The sequence below is a fragment of the Lacerta agilis genome, chromosome 14, assembly GCF_009819535.1.
Source record: "Lacerta agilis isolate rLacAgi1 chromosome 14, rLacAgi1.pri, whole genome shotgun sequence".
Taxonomy (NCBI): Eukaryota; Metazoa; Chordata; class Lepidosauria; order Squamata; family Lacertidae; genus Lacerta; species Lacerta agilis.
The window spans coordinates 33492879-33518412 of NC_046325.1; the positions used below are offsets into that span (position 1 = coordinate 33492879).

Sequence of the window (25534 nt, forward strand, 5' to 3'; positions counted from 1 at the left end):
GCTGGACATATAAAGGGCCCCATTACCTTCAGTGGTTTAGGGCCTCAACAAACCTAAATCCAGCCTTGAATATAATAAATATAAGAACTATCACAAATCGGACAACTTCTAAAACATTACGGCGGCGGCGGAAGGGTTAAATGGGCGTGTCCCAAGCGGGCACGGATGCCTCCCCCTTCCTTTTCCACGTGCTGCCGAGCGCCTTCCCATTGGCCGGCCACGTCTTGTTTTTTTCCGCCGCGGCCGCCCGTCGGAGTGGGTGGGCGGGGCCCCACCTCGGATTGGCCGGGAGCGGGCGAGGGCGGGGCTGTGCCTTTCCAGGGTTGGCGGCTTCTCCTGAGCTGTTGTCAGTCGCTAGCTGAGCCGCCTGAGTGTGTGGGTCTGCTGTTGTAGGCGGAGGGCCGCTGAGTTGGCCTGCCGGGGCCTGGCTAGTGCCAGTGCAGCCGCCGCCGCCGCCGCGATGCGCCTCCTGCGCTGCCTGCTGAAGGGCCATTCGGCGCTGGCCGGGGCGCCCAAGTACATCGAGCACTTCAGCAAGTTCTCGCCTTCCCCGCTTTCCATGAAGCAGTTCCTGGACTTCGGTGCGTGGACGGGCAGAGGGAGGCGGGCAGGCAGGCAGGCAGGGGAAGGAGGCGTATTGCCCGACAAGGCGGGCGACCAGCGGGGTCTCCCTGCTGTCTCCAAAAATAACAAGTGAAACCGCATAAATGTGGGTTTAAATATATTTGCATGTGCTCTGTAAACAAAAGGGGTGGGAAGCTTTGGTTGCGTTTCTGCTTTGCTTCTGCTCCATATATACGTGTGTGTGTGTGCGCGCTTTGCTTCTGCTCCATATATATATATATGTGTGTGTGTGTGTATATATATATAGTGAATTAAAAGGGAGGGGAGTTTTGGAGCACATTCCTGCTTTGCGAGTGCACTCAGAAGTAAGACCTGATTTGAGGGGGGTGGTTGCTCCCAGGTAAGGGCATGTAGAGTTGTAGCCACTGGTTGCTGCGTTGTTTTTCTTAAGCTGCCTTGGGTGTTTTGTAGGGGGTGGGGGAAGTGGGATAATATGCATGATCTAAGGAAGCGAGAACCGGCTGCCCCGCACCGTCCTGCGCCCAGCTAAACTGGATTAAGGACCCGCTTCTCCTTTTGCCTCCCCTGCGCTTGGGTCTTCGTCAAAGTTCAGTTATTCTGTTTCAGTTATTCTGAGTCCCTGGTACCTTAACAGGGTAGTGGTCTTGTGCATGTGTGCGTAGAAGCAAGTCCTGTTGAGTTTGAGTGGAATTGGCTGCCAGGTCAGTTTGCCTACACTACAGTATTGCAACCTGGTAGATCAGTTGTGGATCAGAGGAACCCCCCACCCCACCCCCCAACCAAACAGTTCAGTGTAACCAGGTGAATCGTGAGATTACCTTAGAGCACCTCTCCTCTGTAAATATACCAAGTAACACTTTAATCTGGCTCTCTGAAAGCATTTCCTGTTTATCTGCGGAGGAATGTCCCGCAGCCTGAACAGGTGATCTTTCTTCCCTCCTCTTTGTTTGTGTGTGTGAGTGAGAGAGAGAAGAGTGGGAGCATAGCTCTCTTTGTGTGCAGAAGGACTCAGGTTCAATGACATCTCCAGTTAAAGGATTATATAAGTAGATAAACATTCCTATGGACATGCAACGCCCCCCACCCCGCCGCCAAAAGTGAGCAGCCAAACAACTTTCCTCAAATTTAGCCTGTTCTTTGCCTCTTCTCTTCCTGATATGAGAGCCAGTGTGGTGTAGTGGTTAAGAGCGGTAGACTCATAATCTGGGGAACCGGGTTCGCGTCTCCGCTCCTCCACATGCAACTGCTGGGTGACCTTGGGCTAGTCACACTTCTTTGAAGTCTCTCAGCCCCACTCACCTCACAGAGTGTTTGTTGTGGGGGAGGAAGGGAAAGGAGAATGTTAGCCGCTTTGAGACTCCTTCGAGTAGTGATAAAGCGGGATATCAAATCCAAACTCTTCTTCTTCTTCTTCTCATACAGTCCGGTAAATCTCTTCCTCCAGCATGCTCCCATGCCTTTAACACACACATCCATTTCCACAACTAGATACTTCACGCTGATCTCTGTCGCTTCCACAAGTCGCAGAGTGTACATCCATAAGTAAATATGCCCCGTTTTTCTCAGATAAATGTGGCAACCCCCAAAAGGGGTCTGCATCGTTCCCTTTTTTGCACATAAACATGTTTGTTTGGTATAGAATTCTTGTGCCCTTCCTTACTAATCCATTGCCACGGTTCTGAGAGATTTGTGATGTGCAGAAAGCAGGACCAGTGTTTCCTGGGGGCTAAATATGTCTATATTTGAGCTAGGGAATTGCTGCATTCAGCCCCCTAAACCCCCCCCCCATTGATATTTGGTTCAGCAGTTTTACCTGCAGGGGGCTAGCCTCTTTGCCGTATATTTCCAATGCTGGTAAATGACCCAAATCTGAACGGTGACAGTATCCCCCCGTGTCCCTCTCTATCCACAAGGTTGCAAGCCAAACACCTGGGCCAAATCTGGGCAGGTACAACTTCTGAAGTTCTGTCCCCCACAGTGCCCCTTTTGCCAGGATTTCCTCGCTTGTCCACCTGGATTAACATCTCCCCAGGCACATTGCTTTTTTGAAAGGACATCAGAGATGAATGAGAGGGAGGGGGGGCAGGACGGACAGTATTTCAAAGTTCCCTGATGGCAGAAGCGATTCTTGGTGAATTTGCAAAGTCCTTGCGTCCTTGTTCTGGGTTTACGCTGCTGAGTTGGGAGGGGGGAGTTTTGTGCGATGCCCTCTGAAGGATATGAAGGACAAGCGGTGCTGATTGGGGGATCCTCAGCGTCAAGACCTCCCCTAGCCCCACTTGCCGATTTTTCTCGCCAATTCCACCCCCTCCCTCCGTTTTCCCTGCAGTGCTTCGTTCCAGCCGTGCGAGGATGGTGTCTGACGCTCTTTTCAAAACAGTGGGGCTAAATAAAGAACTCCGCACTCTTTGCCTCGGTAGCAAACAGAAACATGCACAATGGATTCCTTGTCTCCCTTTCCAGCAGTTGCTTGCACAGCTCAGCTTGCGGCTTAGTGCTTTGACCTGTGTGCAGGTTTCCTTTGGTGGAGAGTTTGGATGGAAGGGGTGGGGGTGGGGGGGGTGAAACCTCAGAGCAGATTTGGATGTACGTTGCCCAGCTTGCCTTCTCCTACATCCTCTGCTGGCTTTTCTGTCTCCTCTGTTTGCCGAAAAGGTCACTGTTTCCCTGTCCTTGCCCAGCTGTTCAACGCTCTCCCCTTGGGTGATTTCCCCCTTTTTTGACAGCATAAATTGCTTCCACTCACCTGCTTCAGTAACAAACACATCACGTCTCTACTGTCGACAGACCTTCCTCCTGTTAGTAGAAGACCCAGTTTCCATATGGTTTGATTCATAGAATTATAGAATTCAGAATTTTTGGAAAGCCCCCCCCCCCCCGGAATTTTGTAAAATAAGCAGGGTTTGTTTTTTTAAAAAACCACCTTGGATTTCAAGGTTAAGCTGTGGCACCGAAAACAAATTCCAGCAGTTGCATGTGAGGGATTAAGGCCTGCTGTGCTAATTCATTTGCCTGGGAGTAAGATCCTTTGAAAGGGATGTGGGTGGCGCTGTGGTCTAAACCACTGAGACTAGGGCTTGCCGATCAGAAGGTTGGCGGTTCGAATCCCCGCGACAGGGTGAGCTCCCATTGTTCGGTCCCAGCTCCTGCCCACCTAGCAGTTCGAAAGCACGTCAAAGTGCAAGTAGATAAATAGGTACCGCTCTGGCAGGAAAGTAAACGGCGTTTCTGTGCGCTGCTCTGGTTTGCCAGAAGCGGCGTAGTCATGCTGGCCACATGACCCAGAAGCTGTCTGTGGACAAACGCCGGATCCCTCGGCCTATAGAGCGAGATGAGTGCCACAACCCCAGAGTCGTCCGTGACTGGACCTAACGGTCAGGGGTACTGTTACCTTTACCTTTAAGATCCTTTGAAAGGGACGCAGGTGGTGCTGTGCTCTAAACCACTGAGCCTCTTGGGCTTGCCAATTGGAAGGTCGGCGGTTCGAATCCCCGCAGCGGGGTGAGCTCCCATTGCTCTGTCCTAGCACCTGCCAACTTAGCAGTTTGAAAGCATACCAGCGCTAGATAAATAGGCACTGCTCCGGCGGGAAGGTAAATGACCTTTGGAGCAGGCATTTTCAAAAAGAAGTTTTTAATGAACCGCCCTACTGAGCAGCTAGCTTATTCTGTGTTCATTATCTTACTCCAACATAGCAAAAGTGCTTAAGACACCTTAAATACTAAGAGGGTGACCTGAGCTTTCCCTGATGAGAACCTCTGGCATCAAAAGCATGGAGGGGTCAGTGAAGAAAGATACATAATTTGTGTGTGTTTTTGTGCGTGCATGCATGCACGTTGCACTTGTAATACTGTAGATACTTGGTAACATACTTAATTGCAGGATCTGGATCTTTCAAGGCTAGAATTTTATAGATTATCCTCCAATTAGGGAGCCTCCATTGGGGATCGCAGGCTGGTTTGCAATAACTTGCCAGAGTGGCACCTGGGATCCTGACCAGGGTTCAAATCCCCACTCGACATAAAGCCTTGGGCCGGTCGCTGCCTCTCAGTCTAACCTACCTCACAGGGTTGTTGTGGGGGCTATTTGAGGAGGGGGAGAACCCACGCATAACACCTTGAGCACCTGTTGGGGGAAAAAGGAGGGATGGAAATGCAGCAGTCAGATAAATAAATATTGGCTGGCGTAACCTTTTTCTTGGGGCGTGTGCCAGAACAGCTGATAGCAGGGTGTGTTTTCCTTTTCAGGATCCAGCAATGCCTGCGAGAAGACCTCATTCACTTTCCTCCGCCAAGAACTCCCTGTCCGGCTGGCAAACATCATGAAGGAAATCAACCTTCTCCCAGACCGTGTGCTGAGCACCCCTTCCGTTCAGCTGGTGCAGAGCTGGTGAGTCCCTTCTGTTTGTTTATATGTTTTGTTGTTGTTCAGTCGTTCAGTCGTGTCCGACTCTTCGTGACCCCATGGACCAGAGCACGCCAGGCATGCCTATCCTTCACTGCCTCCCGCAGTTTGGCCAAACTCATGTTAGTAGCTTCGAGAACACTGTCCAACCATCGCATCCTCTGTCGTCCCCTTCTCCTTGTGCCCTCCATCTTTCCCAACATCAGGGTCTTTTCCAGGGAGTCTTCTCTTCTCATGAGGTGGCCAAAGTACTGGAGCCTCAACTTCAGGATCTGTCCTTCTAGTGAGCACTCAGGGCCGATTTCCTTGAGAATGGATAGGTTTGATATTCTTGCAGTCCATGGGACTCTCAAGAGTCTCCTCCAGCACCATAATTCAAAAGCATCAATTCTTCGGCGATCAGCCTTCTTGATGGTCCAGCTCTCACTTCCATACATTACTACTGGGAAAACCATAGCTTTAACTATACGGACCTTTGTCGGCAAGGTGATGTCTTTGCTTTTTAAGATGCTGTCTAGGTTTGTCATTGCTTTTCTCCCAAGAAGCAGGCGTCTTCTAATTTCGTGACTGCTGTCACCATCTGCAGTGATCATGGAGCCCAAGAAAGTAAAATCTCTCACTGCCTCCATTTCTTCCCCTTCTATTTGCCAGGAGGTGATGGGACCAGTGGCCATGATCTTAGTTTTTTTGATGTTGAGCTTCAGACCATATTTTGCGCTCTCCTCTTTCACCCTCATTAAAAGGTTCTTCAATTCCTCCTCACTTTCTGCCATCAAGGTTGTATCATCAGCATATCTGAGGTTGTTGATATTTTTTCCGGCAATCTTAATTCCGGTTTGGGATTCATCCAGCCCAGCCTTTCACATGATGAATTCTGCATATAAGTTAAATAAGCAGGGAGACAATATACAGCCTTGTCGTACTCCTTTCCTAATTTTATATGTTTATGGGCAGATAAAATCACTATATATATATATATATGAACATGCACAATGAAAACAATGAAAACAAACCAATAATACACCCCCACTCGCAGCATATTTAAAAGTGCATGGGATGTCAGTCACCCTGCTTGAAGAGGAACAATTGCTGCCTGGCGCCTAAAGGTGTATAATGAAGGTGCCAGCCAAAACTCCCCGGGGAGAGCATTCCATAGACGGGGAGCCATTGCAGAAAAGGCCCTGTTCTTGTGTTGCCACCCTCCATTCCTCTCAAGGAGGAGACACACAAAGAAGGGCCTGGGAGGATGATCAGAGGTTCCTTTATGATCCAGCCTGCCAAACCCAAGTGACTTTCCAGCCCTGGAGCGGATTTTCCTCGGCTGGAGGGGTAGATCTTCTGGCTCGATATAAGGCAGTTTCACAGTGCCCCACACCCTTCAGCAGTTGCCTGGGGGCTTCTCATTCACAGGGCTCTTTTACAGAGCCTTTCTGCACAAGTCTACTCAGAAATATAAACTGTCCCAGACTCTGTGTTCAGTCTCTGAGGCCCTTCTTCGTGTGCCTCCTCTGCGTAAGGTCTGGATCTGGCAACACAAGAAGGGCCTTCTCTGTGGTGGCTCCTCGTTTGTGGAATGCTCTCCCCAGGGAGGCCTGCCTGGCGCCTTCATTATATAGTTTTAACCTCCGGGCAAAAATGTTCCACTTCAACCAGGCCTTTGGCTGATTAATACTCTGCAGCACATAGGATAACACAGTGTTTTTCTTGCCCTGATCTGCAAAAGTGTGTCTGTGTGACAGAGTGGAAATAGGTTCTAAGCAGGGTGGATTTCATTTAAATCTAATTGATTTAAATTCAGTAAGACTTGATTTAAATCACTAGTCAGTAAGATTTGATTTAAATCATTTTTTTTTTACAAAAAGACTCACTCTTGCTGGTATAATCTTAATATTTACAACCAGACGAAGGTTTCATTTTTGGAATAATAAATTTTCAAAGTAGTTTTTAGTTATATCAAAAATTACTGATTTGGTTGTACTATTAGGAATATATTGGCAGATAATTATGAAATTATTGTCAGGTTTAATAAGTTAACTCTTTATATTTGGACAACTTTTCTGCTGTACTTTATTGGAAGAGGAAAAATAATCATTTCCTTAATAGCAATTTAAACAATTTATTTAACTAAAACAATAACATTATAGCGTATGTGTCCATGTTTGTTAACTAATGTGGTTAAATGGTTTAAAAACAAAACAAAGCACACCTTAGACCATTGGGTAGGCAAAGTAATGCCTGGGGGCCGGGGCCGGCCCAATCACCTTCTAAATCCTGTGGACGGTCCTGGAATCAGCGTGTATTTACATGAGTAGAATGTATCCTTTTATTTAAAATGCATCTCTGGGTTATTTGTGGGGCATAGGAATTCGTTCATTTCCCCCCCCCCAAAAAAAAATATAGTCTGGCCCACCATATGGTCTGAGGGACGGTGGACTGGCCCCCTGCTGAAAAAGGTTGCTGATCCCTGCCTTAGACTGAGTTTTAGCACACATGGAAGAACTTAAACAAATCCTTATTTCCTGATGAATAGCTTTTGGACTACAATTTAACTTAAATAGAAAACTATCTTTAGAAGGTTTTAACATGCCTCCAAAAGCATTTTATTTTAAAAATCCAATTTAAATTTAAAAAATCCGATTTACTTTAAAAAAAAAAAAAAAAAACCATTGATTTTTATCCACCCTGGTTCTAAGGCATTGGGGAGGGATGTGGCATGTCCCAACGGGGCTGGGGAGGGGTTGGCATGTAGTTTAGATTGTGCTGTAAAACACTTTCAGCAGCTCTGAGCCTTTGGGTGGGTGACCCTGGCGGCTGACTCTTAAGAAATAAACATGCAAGGGAACAGGTGAGGTCTGTGCTTGGAACCTGATGCCACAACAAATCTGTTGGCCTTTAAAGCACCCATCGCCAACCTGGTACCCTCCACATGCAACTGCCACCAGCCTCGGCCAGCGGAACGGATGGGCGTTTCAGTCCAGGTACATCGGGAGGGCTCCAGGTTGGCAAAGGTGGCTCCATGGTGCCGCAACACTCTGCATTTTGTTTCCTTGTTGCGGCACACTCACACGGCTCAGAAAAGTGTAGCACCTTGTCAGATTCGGTTCCCGAGGAGGGAAGATGTTTGGCCGGTTCCCTGCCTGGGTCTTTAACTTCTGTTTCCTTCATTCCCCTTTTCTCCCCCCCCCCCCCCCCCCGGTCCTTTTTTTAGGAAGGGTTTTTTGTTTTGTTTTCACTTCGTCTGAAGGTGTCGCTGCTTTTAAGCGGCTTGCACGAACTTTGTCCTACTTCGAGGGAAGCACGTGACGAGGGCCTGTTTGTTTGATTCGCTTCGCCCTGTTCTCACATCCCTTCACAGTTGCCGGAGAAACGCAGCCTAGGAAAACCGTGATTCCCCCCCACTGCAGAGCAAAGCGCCAAGTTTATTGTTGCAAGGCCCCTCTCCATCCCTTCCTCCTTGCACCCACCCAGTGCCCAAGCTGGCGTTGACACCTGCCTGTTTCCCTATCGGCGCCTCCCTGCTACACTTTTATTAATAATAATAGAAAGGCTTCTTTCCTTCCATGCAGCCATCTCTCTCTCTCTCCGCCCCTCACTTTCGTTTTTAAAGTTCCATTTGATTTCCCCCAGATCAAAACCCAAAGGAGAGGTGCAAGTGGAATATAGGTGGTGCGGTTATACATGTACATGCACACAAATATAGATACAGACATAGAATCAAAGAATCTTAAGACTTGCAGCATTGGAAAGGACCATGAGGGTTGTCAAGTCCAACCCTCCCCGCAAGGCAGGAATCTTGTCAAGGGTGGGGCTCAAATCCACAGCCCTGAGTGTAGCACAGTCAGTAGAGCACGAGACCCTTGATCTCGGGGTTGTGGGTTCGAGCCCCATGCGGGGCAAAAGATTCCTGCATTGCGGGGTGTTTGACTTGAGGACTCTCGTAGTCCCTTCCAACTCTATGATTCTTTGATTCTGTGGTCTAAAGATATGTGTGTCTCCTTTAGCCTCTTGCCCTAACAATAACAATAATAATAATTTATTATTTATACCCTGCCCAACCCCTCTGGGCGGCTCCCAACAGAATATTAAAAACACGATAAAACATCAAACATTAAGAACTTCCCTAAACAGGGCTGCCTTCAGATGCCTTCTAAAAGTCAGAGAGTTGTTTATTTCCTTGACATCTGATGGGAGGGCGTTGCACAGGACGGGCGCCACCACCGAGAAGGCCCTCTGCCTGGTTCCCTGTAACCTCGTTTCTCGCAGGGAGGGCCAGAAGGCCCTCGGAGCTGGACCTCGGTGTCCGGGCTGAACGATAGGGGTGGAGACGCTCCTTCAGGTATACTGGGCCGAGGCCGTTCAGGGCCTTAAAGGTCAGCACCAGCACTTTGAATTGTGCTCGGAAATATACTGGGAGCCAATGTAGATCTTTCAGGACCGGTGTAATATGGTCTCGGCGGTCTTCACATACCCAGTCCATGAAGGCTGCAGGCAACTCTTCACAGACTTCTTCTCCATCCAGGTGGTCCCTACTCTTCTTTCTCTCTTTCACCTACCAGGTACGTGCAGAGCTTGCTGGACATCATGGTGTTCCTGGACAAAAACCCTGAGGACCAAGGGACGTTGGGACAGTGAGTTTAGGTTTTTTGGGGGTGGTAGGGGGCTGTTGAGCACAGCACATACAAGAACCCCACCTCACAGCATCATCGCAAAGCCACTTTTTCTGTGACATCTTTACTGCGTGGAGAATGTCTGGAGTTGCTGCTGCCACTGGAACATGACTTGGGAATTCAAGATAACATTTTGGTTAAATTTAAATAATTTAGCTTTGCTTGGTAAGCAAAATGATTGACAAGGACTTGCAGTTATGTGTTAATATTTATTATTATTATTATTATTATTTAGCATTACCTGACACTTTCAGAAAGTAAAATTAAAATCCGAAAGCGGTTTATGTGCATCTTCACCAGACATAGACCTACCACAAAAAGAAGTCACTTCTTAAACCGAAACCGTTCTTAAACCGAGGCACGCTTTACCTAATGAGGCCTCCTGCCACCGGTGCCCTTCCACCGTTCAGATTCCATTCTTAGACTGAGGTAAAGTTTTCGCAAACTGGGACACTATTTCCAGTTTTGCGGGGTTCGTAAACCGAATCATTCGTAAACAGGACTGTTCTTAAACCGAGGTACCACTGTAGCAGATTTTAATTCCTCTCACCCCCAAAAAACATATTTTTAAGACCCTTCATGGAAGGAATTTGCAGAAATTATGTTTCACCTCCCCCCCCCCCAAAAAATGAGGTGCCCTAATGGGGCGGGGTGTGTGATTTTTCTCCAGCACCCAGTGAAGAGCAGGAGACTTGGGCCCTTGCCTCGTCAGGAAAATATGAAGGACGTTGTTCCGCTTTCAGACAGAAGACCTGCCTCCCATTTTTGAGATTTCTTCTTCTCTTCCCCCCCCCACCTTTGTGGCCTGTCTCCTCCCAGATTCACGAACGCCCTGGTCACGATCCGTAACCGCCACAACGACGTGGTCCCCACCATGGCGCAGGGCGTGATTGAGTACAAAGAAGCTTATGGTGATGACCCCGTCACCAACCAAAACATCCAGTACTTCCTGGACCGCTTCTACCTGAGCCGCATCTCCATCCGCATGTTGATTAACCAGCACAGTGAGTTCAGTGGCAGCCATCTTGGATTTCTGCCCAACCCTCATCCTCCTTGTTCCTGGTCTGTTAACACTGCTTCTGCAATTCCTTTTGCTTTCTTTGCTAATTAATTTTTATCAGTTTTCAAAAAACGTCCAATTAATACAATTCAATACAAATCTAAAGTTGTCTTCCCACCCTGTTTTTTGCAGCAGTTCCCTTCTCTCCCCTTCTTGCTGCTGCATCATAGTAGTGGCACTGTGGTCTAAATCACTGAGCCTCTTGGGCTTGCCGATCAGAAGGTCGGCAGTTCGAATCCCCGCAACGGAGTGGGCTCCCATTGCTTGGTCCCAGCTCCTGCCAACCTAGCAGTTCGAAAGCACACCAGTGCAAGTAGATAAATAGGCACCACTGCGGCGGGAAGGTAAATGATGTTTCCGTGCGCTCTGGTTTCCCTCATGGTGTTCCGTTGCGCCAGAAGCGGTTTGGTCATGCTAGCCACATGATCCGGAAAGCTGTCTGTGGACAAACGCCGGCTCCCTCGGCCTGAAAGCATGATGAGCGCCGCAACCCCATAGTTGCCTTTGACTGGACTTAACCATCCAGGGGTCCTTTACCTTTACCTTTTACATGCATACTTTACTTCCCAATCCTTTACTTAAAACAGTTTAAATTTTTTATCTTCCCCTCCCCTCCTCCTGCATTTCCTGGGGCCTGTCACTGCCTCGAAGTGAAGTTCCCCATGTGTGAGGCAGCCCGACCCCCATTCCTTCTCATGGCATGCCATGATCTCCTCATGCCCGTCTTGTCATGGTTACCACATGCCCTGGTTTCTGCCTTTGTTTACTTCACCCTTCCCCCCCTTCTCACAGCCTTGATTTTCGACGGCAGCACCAACCCGGCCCACCCCAAGCACATTGGCAGCATCGATCCCAACTGCAATGTCTCGGACGTGGTCAGAGGTTGGTGGGCTTTTATGTTCTGTGTCTCCTCCCCTTCCTGAAAATGAATGAACTGCAGCTGAACTACAGTGGAACCTCGGTTTTCGAATGTCTCCGTTGACGAATGTTTTGGTTTTCAAACGCTGTAAACCCAGAAGTAAATGCTTCGGTTTTTGAACATGCCTCAGAAGTCGAACATGCCACGCGGCTTCCGTGTTGTGTTTTCCATATTGAGGCTTCCGTATTGAGTTTTTGAACGTTGCGGAACTCGAACGGTCTTCCGGAACGGATTACGTTCGGAAACCGAGGTTCCACTGTATTCTGTTCATTTTTCACATGGTCTAGTCCTTCCCTTGCTCACCCCCCTAATATTCTTAAGAGGGTCTCTTCTCTTCAGGGAGTAGCCAGAAGTAGGGGAGGGAAAAGGTCCTTGTTTCCATTAACTCCGCAGTTTCCATCTGAAATCTTTGGCGCAGCATTGCGCCCACAGCTCAGAAACTGCCCTTGCTAATGAAATTCCCTGTTGCAAAATGCGCCTAGAACAACGGGAGTTTCGAACACGGCCCTCACCTGAGGGCAGTGAGGAGGATTGCCACATGAGAACAGGCCGTTTCAGGAGTCTGCGGAATTCTCTCCACAGAGAGACACGCCTGGCGCCATCTTTGCCAACATTTCCACACCAAGCTAATACTTTTCCTGTTTACCCAAGACTTTGGGTCAGTTAATGTTGCCTCATTTGCAACTGTCTTCAAAGGCAGCCCCATGTGCAATGCTTGGTGGTAGTCTAACCTTCAGGTTACCAGGGGCGCAGACAACCGAAACCGGGCAGTTCTTTCATAGCTGAGTTTGAGTGTTCCCAATAGGGTTGCCAGGTCTGCTTCCAAAAAAACAGCGGACAAGCAGTGTGTGTGGGGGGGGGGGGTTAAATTAAATTAAATTATATATTTTCTTACAAACATTTTAACACGTACAGTGGTACCTCGACTTACGAAGATAATCCATTCCGAAGGCGCCCTTGTAAGTCGAAATCTTCGTAAGTCGAAGGCGCCATCTCGGAACGGGAAAAAATTCGCACGTCGAAAAAACCGCATTGAAAACCTCGTAAGTCGAGGTATCGTGCCGCCGCTTTCCCTTCGTAACTCGAAAATTTCGGAAGCGGCGACGGCCATTTTTTCGCTGTATTAAAATACCATTTCATCATAAACCTTTTGAATAAAAAAAATGTCTAGAGAGAATCCTCCGTGGCAAAGAAGCAGAAGCGATACAACTCACGCTGCCTTCTATTTCTCTTTTATTACTTGTCGAATGGTGATTTTATTACTTGAGGGGCCTGCTGGGTCTTTTAAGGGGAATATCAGGAAAAAAAATACTCCCATATCCCATCTCGTAGCAGCCGCTCCTGCTATTTCATACCAGCGTGAAGCAAAACCATCATGTTAAAAGTGTTCCAAAAGCAGACTGCGCTAATTAGATCTAAAGACTTGTTAAAACAAGATTTTGAGTCACATACTGGAGACTGACAGATTGATAAAATGAAGATGGACAATCAGAATTATGAAATTGGAACCAACAAGCAAGAAGGCAGAATACAAATAAAGGACATTACCTCTAGAAAGCAGGGCATGGGGAGTCCCTGGAAATTATTTAATTTGGAATTTATAATTGGCGCTAATGTATATGATTTGATCTGATTTGTTAATAATTGGAAGATTTTCATTGGAAAATGAATAAAAAAAATTATTATTTTTAAAAGCAGACTGTGCTCCTGCAGCAACCTAAAATGTTGGGTCTCTCTTCCTGCCGCAGATGCTTACGACATGTCCAAGCTGTTGTGTGACAAATACTACATGGCCTCTCCCGACCTGGAGATCCAGGAAGTGAACGGTGAGTCCTGCAGGGGGCAGACCCAGAAGGCATGGGGGCAAGATTGAAAAGAGGGTTCATTTAAATTTGGGGTGATAAAGGAAAGATGGGTGCTCTGAGGGTGCATAGGCTGGTGAGCATCGACGAAGGCCGTTGTGCTAACTGCTTCACCTGGGAGCAAGCCCGTTGTACTCAGTAGGGCTTACTTCTGAGTAGACGTGATCAGTACTGTGCTTCCAGGCCAGCTGTGGCAGGTCTTCTTGACTGCAGACAGGTTTCGCAAGGCTTCCTGATATACAGAGGTGCTACTCACTCCTCCACCTGAATATGAGGCTCATAATCAGAAATTTTGCAGAAACCGGGACCTTACCGTATTTTTCGCTCCATAGGGCGCACCTTGTTTTTAGAGGAGGAAACAAGAAAATAAATTTTTCCTGGTTTTCCTCCTCTAAAAGCCCTGTTTTTTGAGGATCAGCTAAAAGTTTTGCAGCTTTTTTGCAAAGGGAAAGGCCCTGGTGTTTTGAGGATCAGCTAAACGTTTTGCAGCTTTTTTGCAAAGGGGGAAAAGCAAAGCTCCTTTTGCAAAGGGGGAAAAGCAAAGAGGAAAAGCCCCATTTTTATGGGGTTCAACTCACATTTCTGCAGCTTCTAAAGGAAAGGGAGCCTTTTCTACAGTTTCCAGACAGATAATCTAATCAGCCAGTCACATGTCGCTGGGGAAACAAACAACCTCCCTCTGCAGCACATTCAACAATGGAGGGCAGGGCTGAAAGGGAGCCGGGACTCTTATCTCTCTCCCGATCTCTTGCTGATCAGCTGCTGAGCGGGGTCCTTTCAACACCCCCTTTTCTCTTTGTAAAATAAAAAGCATGATCCTCTTTTGGCCCCTGGGCAATTCTTCTCCAGGGACCACCATTCGCTCCATAAGACGCACAGATATTTCCCCTTACTTTTTAGGAGGGAAAAGGTGCATCTTATGGAGCGAAAAATATGTTAATTTAAACTGGAGTGTAATTTTGGGGAAACAGGCTTTGTAATAAGATTTCGGCGGGTTGGAAAATGCTGCAGGTGTAGTCTGTTTCTGTTTTGGACTGCGTAACTTTCTCTCCAGGCTTCCGTTTTTAAATGAAATAAAAGGAAGTCCATCCTTTCGGCTCATAGAGCAACTCTTGGCCTCATTCATTTCCTCCCCCTTTTAATTCAGCCTCTGGAACAGGACCTCACCCGTGGCCTAGTAAGTAGATCGTTCAATCAGCAGGCTGTCCTGAAGGTTAGCATTGTTGCTCAGTGGCTAAAGCTTTGCTAGAATCCCGGCTTCCTTCCTTGTGCCTTTTTTAAAAAATCACCTCCTATACCAAACGATAGCAGCTCCCGTCCCTTTAGTTGGCGGCATGGCATGGAGAATTCAACAGGTGCAGCTCTTTGCAAGGTGGAAGTCGCAGTATCTAGGAGATCCTAGTTAATGGGCAACTTAGAGTAGATGCTTAACTTATCTCTTTCATCAAGTCTTTGGGCATATTTGCATTTAAAAAAAAATAATAATTTTGCATTCAGGACTGAATCGGTTTAATAAGGATATTGGTTTTACACTTTTCCAGTATCACTAATTCTGCATTTTCTAATAAATACAGAGCAGCCTTTGGGCAGAACGCAAATGCTGATCTTGAAATAATAAAGGACAGAAAAACACAAACTCACATTTGCTTTTTCAGCGGTCATTTGCAGTTAAAGAATCTCTCGCTTGCAATTATGCAGCCCATCGTGTTCATACTGGAAGGAAGGAAGAGCCCTCTTTTTCCTGGGTCTGCAGTGGGAGATAAGCAAGATAAACTAGACAGGGGCAAATAGAGGTTGTGCTTCTCAGGTATCACCAAGCGGTAAACAGACCACTTTCATCACCCTTGTGTTAAAGCATCCAAGTTCCACTAACATCAGACAACCCTGATTCACATGGGAGAAGTCTGTCAAAAACTATGAAGCTACGATGGCTAAATGGAGCGAGCATCCATGTTCAGGAGCAGTATACCCCGGATTTCAGTTCGAATGGGAGGGCTATTGCAATCATCCTTGGCTTGTGGGCTTTCCAGAGGCATCTGTTCGGGCCACAATGTTGGATTGGAGGGATCTTTGGTCTGTTTCAGCGGGACTCTGCTCAGGATGGTAAAAGCATTTAGCCCACAAGTGGACCCTCCCAACCATTCAATAGTATTTGGGGGGGGGGGAGAGTCCAGCTCATGAAAGGGGAACACATATCAGCACACATTTGATATCAGACAGCCAAACGGTTGCATTCTGCCATTGAATAAATGCGCATAACCTCCAACGCTGCGTTATACTAGCTTGCAAGATCCGATGGTTCTGCAGCAACTAGAATTACGCACAGTCGTACCTTGGCTTTCAAACAGCTTAGTTCTCAAACGTTTTGGCTCCCGAACGCCACAAACCCGGAAGTGGGTGTTCCAGTTTGCGGATTAGTTTGGGAAGCCGAACGTCCAACGGGGCTTCCGCAGCTTCCGATTGGCTGCATGAGCTTTCTGCAGCCAATCAGAAGCCGCGGTTTGATTTCCGAACGTTTTGGAAGTCGAACGGACTTCCAGAACGGATTCCGTTTGACTTCCAAACAGGGCTGGATTTAGGTTTGACGAGGCCCTAAGCTACTGAAGGTAATGGGGCCCTTTATGTGTCCAGCTGTCCTTTGTCAACAACAAATTGTCGCTGTTTTTTGTGTTGAACATATGCTATATGGTAATTTACGGACCTAATAGGTATGTAAAGCCATTTGTACATAACAAATAGGAGCCTACACAACACAAAACACTGTTGCTGTATATAGGTTTTATTTTATTTGTTTTTTATCTTATATTTTGGAACTGTACATCCAGTTTTCCCCCCTGTAGATTTTTTTGGGGGGCCCCCAAGAGAGTGGGGCCCTAAGCTATAGCTTGTTTAGCTTACACGTAAATCCGGCACTACTTCCAAGGTACGAATGTAGAGTCATTTGGGGATTGTTCTTGTGAAAATGGTAGCAATTTTGTGCATGCCGAGGGGGTGGGTGGGAGGGACTTGAGAAGAGCAAAGAAACGCTGACACGTCTGCCTGATGGGGAGCTAAAAGAAGGAAGTCTTGAAGGGGTCCCAGCCAACCAGGGAGCCAAGCAAGGAGCCAGGGGAAAGGCCTCGGGGAGCAGGGAAATGCAAGGAGTCTCCTCTGCTTGTGAGGCCTCCTCTGCTTGTTTGAGTGGCTGAGGCATCCTGTATTTTGGCATGACGGCTTTGGGCGTGTGGCTTCTTGGGGGCAGCCCCTGACATGAGCCAGGACATCTAACCTTGAACATGGAATCTGTGTGGATAAAGCAGCATTTCTGAAGACTGGCAGGTAAATGCAGCAGGAAGCATGGGCAACTTGCACGTGGCGGGTTGGTGGAAGGGAAGGTAGAGAATAGCAGCCGTTGTGCTTTCAATGACCTCTCCTCTCCTCCTGCTTCCTAGCTAACCACCCCGACCAGTCCATCCACATGGTCTATGTTCCGTCTCACCTGTACCACATGCTCTTCGAGCTGTTCAAGGTAATTCTTCCCTGCGGTTTTGAATATAATAATACCTGAAAGAAAGTCTCCACCCCCATCGTTCAGCCCGGACACTGAAATCCAGCTCTGAGGGCCTTCTGGCGGTTCCCTCCCTGCGAGAAGTGAGGTTACAGGGAACCAGGCAGTGGGCCTTCTCGGTAGTGGCGCCCACCCTGTGGAACGCCCTCCTGTCAGATGTCAAGGAAATCTGACTTTTGGAAGACATCTGAAGGCAGCCCTGTTTAGGGAAGTTTTTAATGATGTTTTATCACTTTTTAAATTATTATTAATATGATGTTGGGAGCTGCCCAGAATGGCCGGGGCATAAATAATAATTATTATTATTGATCTATTTATTACAGTCCAATAATAGCCTCATTATAACAATGCCAAATTATAATACAATTACTAATACCAATCATTGGAAGTCTCTCTTTTTGTCGCGTATTCTGGCATGGGAAGCAGTCTTGTTACTTTCGATAAATCAAAATCGCACTTAAGAGATTAATAACCTTTTTTTTTAATTCTCAAACATGCATGTCTATTTAATACAATAAATATTACTGAGCAAAAGAGCAATTTGGAGGAAACCGCCGCCTGACGTTTGCAGGGGAATCCTGATCCCTTCGTGGATCCATAGCGAGCTGTTGGAACGGCCTGCTTGTGTTCCCTTGATGGCAGTCGGCCATTTTTCTCCCAGCATGCATTTCCTTGTCGTCCTTAATGGCCGACTGCTGCGGTACATTCTAACTGCAGGAATCAAACCTGTGGCAGTTGGGTGCCCTTTTAGGGGCGTGAAGCTTAATTCTTCCAAATTTATTCAGCGAAGGGTCTTAAAAATATGCTTTTGGGTGTGAGGAATTTCAGTCTTCTGTTACTTTTGTGGCTGGACAGCGTTTAGCTTGGTAAGTCTAGGTTTGATGAAGAATCACCAAAGCTGCTTTTAGAAAACCAAGTAATTTTGATTTTACCTTCTGAAAATGTCAGGTAATGCTAACTAATAATAATAATATAACTGCAAGTACTTGGGGATCACTTTTAACGATTTCTATGCAATTTTGGGACGCGGGTGGCGCTGTGGTCTAAACCACTGAGCCTAGGGCTTGCCGATCAGAAGGTCTGCAGTTCGAATCCTCGCAACGGGGTGAGCTCCCGTTGCTCAGTCTCAGCTCCTGCCCACCTAGCAGTTCGAAAGCACGTCAAAGTGCAAGTAGATAAATAGGTACCGCTCCAGCGGGAAGGTAAACGGCATTTCCGTGCGCTGCTCTGGTTCGCCAGAAGCGGCTTAGTCATGCTGGCCACATGACCCAGAAGCTGTACGCCAGCTCCCTCGGCCATTAACGCGAGATGAGCGCCGCAACCCGAGTCATCCGCGACTGGACCTAACGGTCAGGGGTCCCTTTACCTTTACCTTTATGCAATTTTAGCTGCAGTTTACTTACCGAGCAACACTAAATTATATTAATTCAACCAAATTGTCTTTTGAATGCCCAAGTCTTGTTGCAACTTTTTTTTAAAAAATTTGAAAGCTGAAATATTCAACCCAGTGGGGCAGGGAGGTCTGGTTTAGAAAAGTCTGGCTAGGGGAGAGACCTCGTTTTTCCGTTGTCTTCCAGAATGCCATGAGAGCCACCGTAGAAAGCCACGAGTCCAGCCTCACACTGCCGCCCATCAAGGTGATGGTGTTGCTGGGCCAAGAAGACCTCTCCATCAGGGTAAACAGGGGAGACTGGGAAGGGAGGAGTTTCAGAAGGAAGTCGCCTAGCAGCAGTAACTGCCCCCCCAACCCCATCACAGTTGATGCTCTTTTCCCTCCCTGTCTTGGAGCAGATGAGCGACCGCGGAGGTGGGGTCCCTCTGCGCAAGATAGAGCGGCTCTTCAGCTATATGTATTCCACAGCACCCAAGCCGGAGCTGGGGACCGGAGGGACGCCCCTGGTATGTGCTCTTAACTTGGACCAGAGTGGTGTGGGAGAGAGAGAGAGAGAGAGAGAGAGAAAGAGAGAGAGAGAGAAGTGTGGGATATGTCAGTCAAATCCAATATTCTAAGAGAGGACTAACTGCCTCTGTGTGACAAGTCAGTTTGATCCGTTGGTCGGTTAGGCTGCCTCTGATAGAAGTGTTAAGTAGTAAATGCTCTGATGCGAGTCTTTTTAGGACTCACTAATATCTAATATATAGTTTATATCATTTGTAACCTAAGTATGTACTCAATGAATCTGACAGTAAACTAGTTTATTTTGTTACCATTCAGATTCATGTGTATTTTTCTTTTAAGGGGGACAAAGGGGATTAACAACGAAGAAGGCAGGAAGGTAGAAGACGTAATTATTAAAAAGGATGAGTCGGCAATCCGCTTGCCGCTGTGTAAATTTAAATAAGGAAACATTTAACCCTGCTATATATAAATGTTCCTACAAGAAGACCCTACTAACCACATTCCTGCCCTTCCCTCCTGCTAAAACCAGGCTGGCTTTGGGTACGGCTTGCCAATTTCCAGACTCTACGCTAAGTATTTCCAAGGTGACCTTCAGCTCTTCTCCATGGAGGGGTTTGGGACTGACGCTGTCATCTATTTGAAGGTGAGTTCGTCTCGTCCTTGTCTTCCTTCCCCTGCCCGCAAATGTGACTTCCTCCTCTTGAGTGCCGATCTGGTTTCTTACATATCCTAATTGACCCATTGAGGAGCTGTTCCTTAACCTGCTTCTCAGGAGAGATGAATGTTCCTTTTAGCAGGTTTGTCTTTTTGTGGATCAGTTTGGTTTCTTTACCCCGCTGTTCATCCTAAGGTCCCAGGTTGCCGCAGTTTAAAATCCAGTATTAAAAGCGGATTGAAACAATATTTCTCAATTGGGTAAAAAATTTAAACCACAAGGAAGCAGTGGCGTGGTATACACAGCCAGGTAATGAAAATCGTAACACGCGTTCGAAACGAAAGCTTAGGGATGTTTGCTCTGCAAGCCATTTACTTTGGAGCAGCTCAGCTGAGCCAAGGACCAAGGCCTTGTGCACCTTATGTTCCTGAGGTCAATTTGCTTTGGAACAAAACCAAGGGCAGAGAGTCCATGAGTGACATTGGTTGGGTCATTGCCTCATAGTACCTATGAAAGTGGGCGTGGTAGGGAAACTCTCCTCCTGTTGGCTGTGAGCCCCTGACTCCACTGTTCGGTGGAATCCTCTCCAACTTCTTGGGTTGCCTGGCCAGCAGCAGATCTTCGAATGCAGCACTCGTAACCTGTTCTGGTCAGGTGGTGGCTTAAGGGACGGGCGTTAGCTTTGCCACACGTGTTACTTTTCCGGTTGACGGCTTCTTCCGAAAGCCCTGGTGTCACTGGGAATTCCAAAAGAAGCCCGGGCTGAGAGGACCTTTGTTTTGAATGCATGTTTGGGTTAGGAGAACATCTACAGGAGTTTTTGTGACCCTCCTTCTGCTGTTGACTCTGCACAAGAACTCCATATGAGTCTCCTGTTGCTATTAAAATAGGAACTGTGGGAAGGCTGTTACTTTTTCTTTCCCTCCCTCCCCACACATACCTTTAAACACACACACACACACACACACACACACACACCAAAGATAGAACCCGGCATTGGAAAAATCTATACTTCTACAACGCCCATCTCCCTGAGCCAGTTTGGCCAGTGGTTGAGGATCATGGGAGTTGTAGTCCAGCATCTGCAGAGCACCACACTGGCTCTCCCTTTTAGAGGGAGCTCCCCAACTTGCAGGGCCCACAATGGTCACCTGGTGGTCCCTGTGGGCACTGCTAGGTACAGGGGGTTGAAGCCATGGTGCGCTAAGGCTGGATCGGACACTTATAGCCCCAGAGCCTGCCATTGGAGGCACATTGACTGTGCGCCCGGCCCTGCCAGGAACCCCTCGTCCCACACTGCTTTTGTCCCTTTTGCAGGCCTTGTCAACAGACTCTGTGGAGCGGCTTCCCGTGTACAACAAATCGGCTTGGCGCCACTACCAGACCATCCAGGAAGCCGACGACTGGTGCGTGCCCAGTACGGAGCCCAAGAACACCTCCACGTACAGGGTGACCTAAGACCGAGACTTTTGTTCGCTCGAGGGAACGGTGTCTCTACGCCCGGCCTCAACAACGGAGGCACCGAAACTTTGGGGTGGGGAAGAGAAACACGAGATGATCATCACCAGCACAAACCCACCTCGTTCCGCAAGAGCTCATGGCTGGCCTGGCCTGCGACCCTGGAGCCTGGCAGCTTCTCAGATTTGATTTTTGGAAGTACATAGCCTAGATCTCCTTCACAAATATTGCCACAGCCTCGCATGGAACTTCTTTTCCTTCTCCCTGCCCCATCCCCAGAACTGCTCTCTGGCCTAGCCGATTGGAGTTTGCCTTCCACGAGTGGTTTGGATCGTACTCAAGTGTTTTGCACACCATCTACTATTATTATTATTATTATTATTATTATTATACCGTAAAATGGAAGAGCTTAAAGGACTGGGCACTTAAGATTTAGAGAAGAGTCAAAGGGGGGGTCTACAAGAAGAAAAGGGTGGCAGAGCAGCTGGCGCAGGTGGGCTGTGTTCGTTTCCTGACATGGACAGAGGGGAAGTGGCACCTATAGGCAGATAAACCTGTTGAAATGAGCAAGCAAGTTTGAGAAAATTCAAGGCCACCCGGGTTGCTTCTCAACGCAAGCAGAAGAGGGAGGGGGAATGGTACACAGAAACCCTTGCGTTACATTATTTACATTTCCCAACGTGTAGGACTCCCCAGCTAGGGAGGACTGACATGAAAAAGAGGCCGTTTTAACTGCAGGTTGGGAAGGTGGGAGATGGGTACCCAGAATAGGGGCAGACAGACCGTAGGTGTGCAGTGGGATCTGTGCCAGCATTTGAAGGATGTCTCAGTATTTCCCTGGGGTCTCCCCGCTCAATCGGCTTGTCCACCCACCCTGGGCTGAAATGGCTCTTTGGCTGAGCGCAGCTCTGCTCCCATTGAGGCTCATGCTGGCGTGCTTCCCTTCGTGGTGGGGGGAAAACCCTGCACCCACCCCGTTCACTGCGAGCCAAAGCATTGCCCCCAAACGGGGTGGGCAGTTTGGGGGAGCCTTGTAGTGGCAGGATTCCCACGTGATGTTTGCAGGAGCCACACAGAGCCGTTAGGCCGCTTGAGGCGCTGTAACAAAGCATTGTGGGGAAAACATGGCGGCATAAGCAGCTGGGCCTAGTTCAATGGGTTGTGGTGGGTGAGGGAGAGGCTGGGGTGGGGAGTGTTGAGGGCTTTCCCCTTCAACTCCAGTGGAGCAAGTGGGGGTCTCTGCCCAGAGAAAAAAGGAATTGTCCCCTCGACCCAGCTGCCTGCGGTGCGTGGAAGGGATGGGCAGGATTCGCTGTTTGCAGCATTGGCGCCAAGTTTGGGAGGTAGAAAGACTGCAAGACCTCCCTCTGCCATTCCTCCTCCCTTCTCCAGTATCTCCTACCAGGGTTCCTCACTTCTGGTCCTCGTTCGAAGCAAATGGGAATGGTGTTGGGTTTGTTGGCAAAGCGTCCCCATTTGCCATTGATTTCCATTCCGGTCGCTTCCCCAATTCATCTAAGCAGGAATCGCCTGCGCCCAAATTCTTCTGATCTCACCTTTTGGCTCCCCAAGCAACTGCCAGCCAGTCTTTGCTTGGAACCTCCTGCATGGCATGCTCTCGAATTGTCTGGAAGTTTCCATGTACATATATATATAAATAGATCTATTTTATTTTCTGGGTGGAACCACGGACACAAAAAACTGCCACAGTATTCTTTGCTCTCTGATGAGCCATCGGGGGGGGGGGGGGGAAAGAACCATTAAATTTTAAACCTTAACTTCCTGGTTGTGTGATGCGTTGCTTCATTGCGTATGGACTTTTTGGTGTTTGGTTTTCGTTGCCCCACGTTTACTGACTTTTCGAGGAATTGTAGAATGGAAGAATGCTCCGTTAAGAGGCTTGGTTCACCCCCTTGTGCTTCTGAAGCTCAGATTTGGAGTCTGTCCCTGAAATGCCCTTGGCTACTGAGATGCAGGTCATCGGACAGATTCTTGGCCACTGGTTCCTGTAATGGCGCTTTCCCCTCCTCTTTGGTTTTTGAAAGAAGCAGCCGCTAGGGTTGTCGTGTGAGAAACACAACATTATACCTCAAGCTGCCTGATCTCATCACTTTCCTCTGTGCTTCGTGGCTTGAGGAGCTACAGAGTGAGGGCTCCATTAGGAGTGGCAGAAAGTGGCAGCAATCCTGGCTCATTATTAGGGACATGACTGTAAGGCTTGCAAAAAATGACACCACCTATTCACCGTGTGTGTGCACGATGAATGTTTTAAGCATTGGCTCAAACCATGGTTATGTCTGAGTAATCAAAATCATCTCTCCAAAAGTCTTCCCATGTGGTAGAGCATCGTGAAGGCTTTTGGAGAGATGATGTTGACATACCCTGGTGCCACATGGTGGACCTTTTTATGAAAAATGGTTTACAAATTGTTGATGAATGATGTTACAGTCAAACCTTGGTTCCTGAACGGTTCTGTTTTGGAATGTTTTGGTTCCCAAATGCTAAAAACCCAGAAATAAATGCTCCGGTTTTCAAATGTTTTTTGGAAGCCGAACGTCCGACACGGCTTCCGCTTGAGTGCAGGAAGCTCTTGCAACCAATCAGAAGCCCCGCCTCGGTTGTTGAACGGTTTGAAAGCCGAATGGGCTTCCGGAATGGATTACGTTCGACAACCAAGGTTTGGCTGTGTATATTGACCCAAGCAGGCATTGGGAACACACACACACACACACACGGCCAGTGGGCAATGCGAGTGAACAAAAGGCCTCCATTAACTCACGAGAGCCGTTGGGGCTTGTCGGCTTCTCAGGAGACCTGTGATTGTTCAGTTAGCAAGAAACACAAAAATACATGCAAGCGTAAATAACTACCCCTGCTATCTCAGAGACGGAGATCATGTGGCCTTCCCAATGACGTTGGACTCCTTTGGCTCTGGCTGGCATTAGCAACGGCCAGGAATGATTGGCGTTGGAAGCCCAGCACCATCTTGAAGGACACACTTTCCCCCATCCTGCTTAGAAACCGGAACCATTTGATGATGCAACATTAGAAAGATCCATGCCACTGATATCCCGTGTAGTTTGGCTCCTTCAATGGGGATTGAGTTACGGATTTGTGCTTTGCTTTTGTCATCCCACGGAGAAGAAAAGGAAAACTCCCCAGGGAAAGGGGCTCTTGGCTGTTCCTTCCATGGACGTCTACTCTGTCCACCGTCTCTTTGACCCAAGGGGCAGCACTTTGGCTGTCCACAAGCATACCCTTCAGTCATCGGGGCACCCTCAGGAATAGATGTCCCATCAGCAAGCTGTCAGGTATGGCTTCCCTTGCTTGAATTTTTATTATTATTCTGGAGCAAAGTCACTGAAGAGCACCCAGTCCTGGCACCTTCTTCCTGCCGGCGTGGGCGAGCTGATGCAGCATTTCAGGGAGTGTCCTTGAAAAGGGACACCTCCTTTCCTGTCCTTTCTTCGGACGCCGAAGGACGCTCTGCAAGGGCAGGTTTCTGAGACGCAATGTACCTGGTCCCAAGGTGTGTCCTGAGTTGGTGCTTTGCGTCCCTTTGATCGTTGGAGCTCTTTCCTGTTCCCTGCAGCTTCGGCTTCTGTTCTCTGCAGACGCCAAACTCCCAGTGTCATGTGCATGGAATATTAAAAACCAACAACAACCAAGTCCTCGTATTCAGCCAGCAAAGCTCGTGTGTTTGTGCTCCATTGCATGGAGTTGCGTTCTAAGAATGAATAACCGTGGAACATGTGCTCAGCATGTGTGGACATCCCTCTGTGGACTATTGTGCCTTGAGCTTTGAAGAAATACAGGTGAAACTCGAAAAATTAGACTATCGTGGAAAAGTCCCATTTATGTAAGCAATTGTTTTCATTAGCTACTGGAGTTTAATATATGAGATAGACTCGTGACATGCAAAGCGAGGTATGTCAAGCCTTTGTTTGTTATAATTGTGATGATTATGGCGTACAGCTGATGAGAACCCCAAAGTTGAAAATGTTAATTTGGGGTTCTCATCAGCTGTACGCCATAATCATCACAATTATAACAAATAAAGGCTTGACATATCTCGCTTTGCATGTCATGAGTCTATCTCATATATTAGTTTCACCTTTTAAGTTGAATTACTGAAAGAAATGAACCTTTCCACAATATTCTAATTTTTCGAGTTTCACCTGTAATAGATCCAAATTGCCATATTTTCCCGTCCATAAGGCACCCCCATGTATAAAATTTTGGAGGACTCAGTTTTAAGAAAATGGGGGGAGATGGCCCCATGAAGAAGGAGGAGGAGGAGGAGGAGGAGTTTGGATTTGATATCCCGCTTTTCACTACCCGAAGGAGTCTCAAAGCGGCTAACATTCTCCTTTCCCTTCCTCCCCCACAACAAACACTCTGTGAGGTGAGTGAGGCTGAGAGACTTCAGAGAAGTGTGACTAGCCCAAGGTCACCCAGCAGCTGCACGTGGAGGAGC

At 47.8% G+C, this 25534-nt stretch overlaps 1 protein-coding gene across 2 annotated transcripts; it reads left to right on the forward strand.

The window, feature by feature from the left end:
* Nucleotides 1-409: 409 nt before the first annotated feature.
* Nucleotides 410-22753, forward strand: PDK2 (pyruvate dehydrogenase kinase 2). 2 transcript variants are annotated; one of them, XM_033169477.1, is made up of 12 exons: nucleotides 410-581; nucleotides 4833-4974; nucleotides 9546-9617; nucleotides 10476-10660; nucleotides 11509-11598; nucleotides 13384-13461; nucleotides 14645-14674; nucleotides 16929-17005; nucleotides 18622-18720; nucleotides 18836-18943; nucleotides 19474-19587; nucleotides 20917-22753. In XM_033169477.1, the coding sequence occupies exons 1-12, from the start codon at nucleotides 461-463 to the stop codon at nucleotides 21055-21057; spliced, it is 1257 nt and encodes a 418-aa protein (XP_033025368.1). In that variant the 5' UTR covers nucleotides 410-460; the 3' UTR covers nucleotides 21058-22753. The 2 variants fall into 2 exon arrangements, with proteins under 2 accessions (XP_033025368.1, XP_033025369.1); XM_033169478.1 differs by lacking the exon at nucleotides 14645-14674 and having other exon boundaries at nucleotides 411-581.
* Nucleotides 22754-25534: the final 2781 nt, after the last annotated feature.

Bases quoted from the DNA above. Each gene is read 5' to 3' on its own strand.
- PDK2 (XM_033169477.1), top strand. From the start codon at position 461: ATGCGCCTCCTGCGCTGCCTGCTGAAGGGCCATTCGGCGCTGGCCGGG. The intron at 4,975-9,545 runs GTGAGTCCCTTC...TTCACCTACCAG, and splicing joins GTTCAGCTGGTGCAGAGCTG to GTACGTGCAGAGCTTGCTGG. The intron at 17,006-18,621 runs GTAATTCTTCCC...GTTGTCTTCCAG, and splicing joins TGCTCTTCGAGCTGTTCAAG to AATGCCATGAGAGCCACCGT.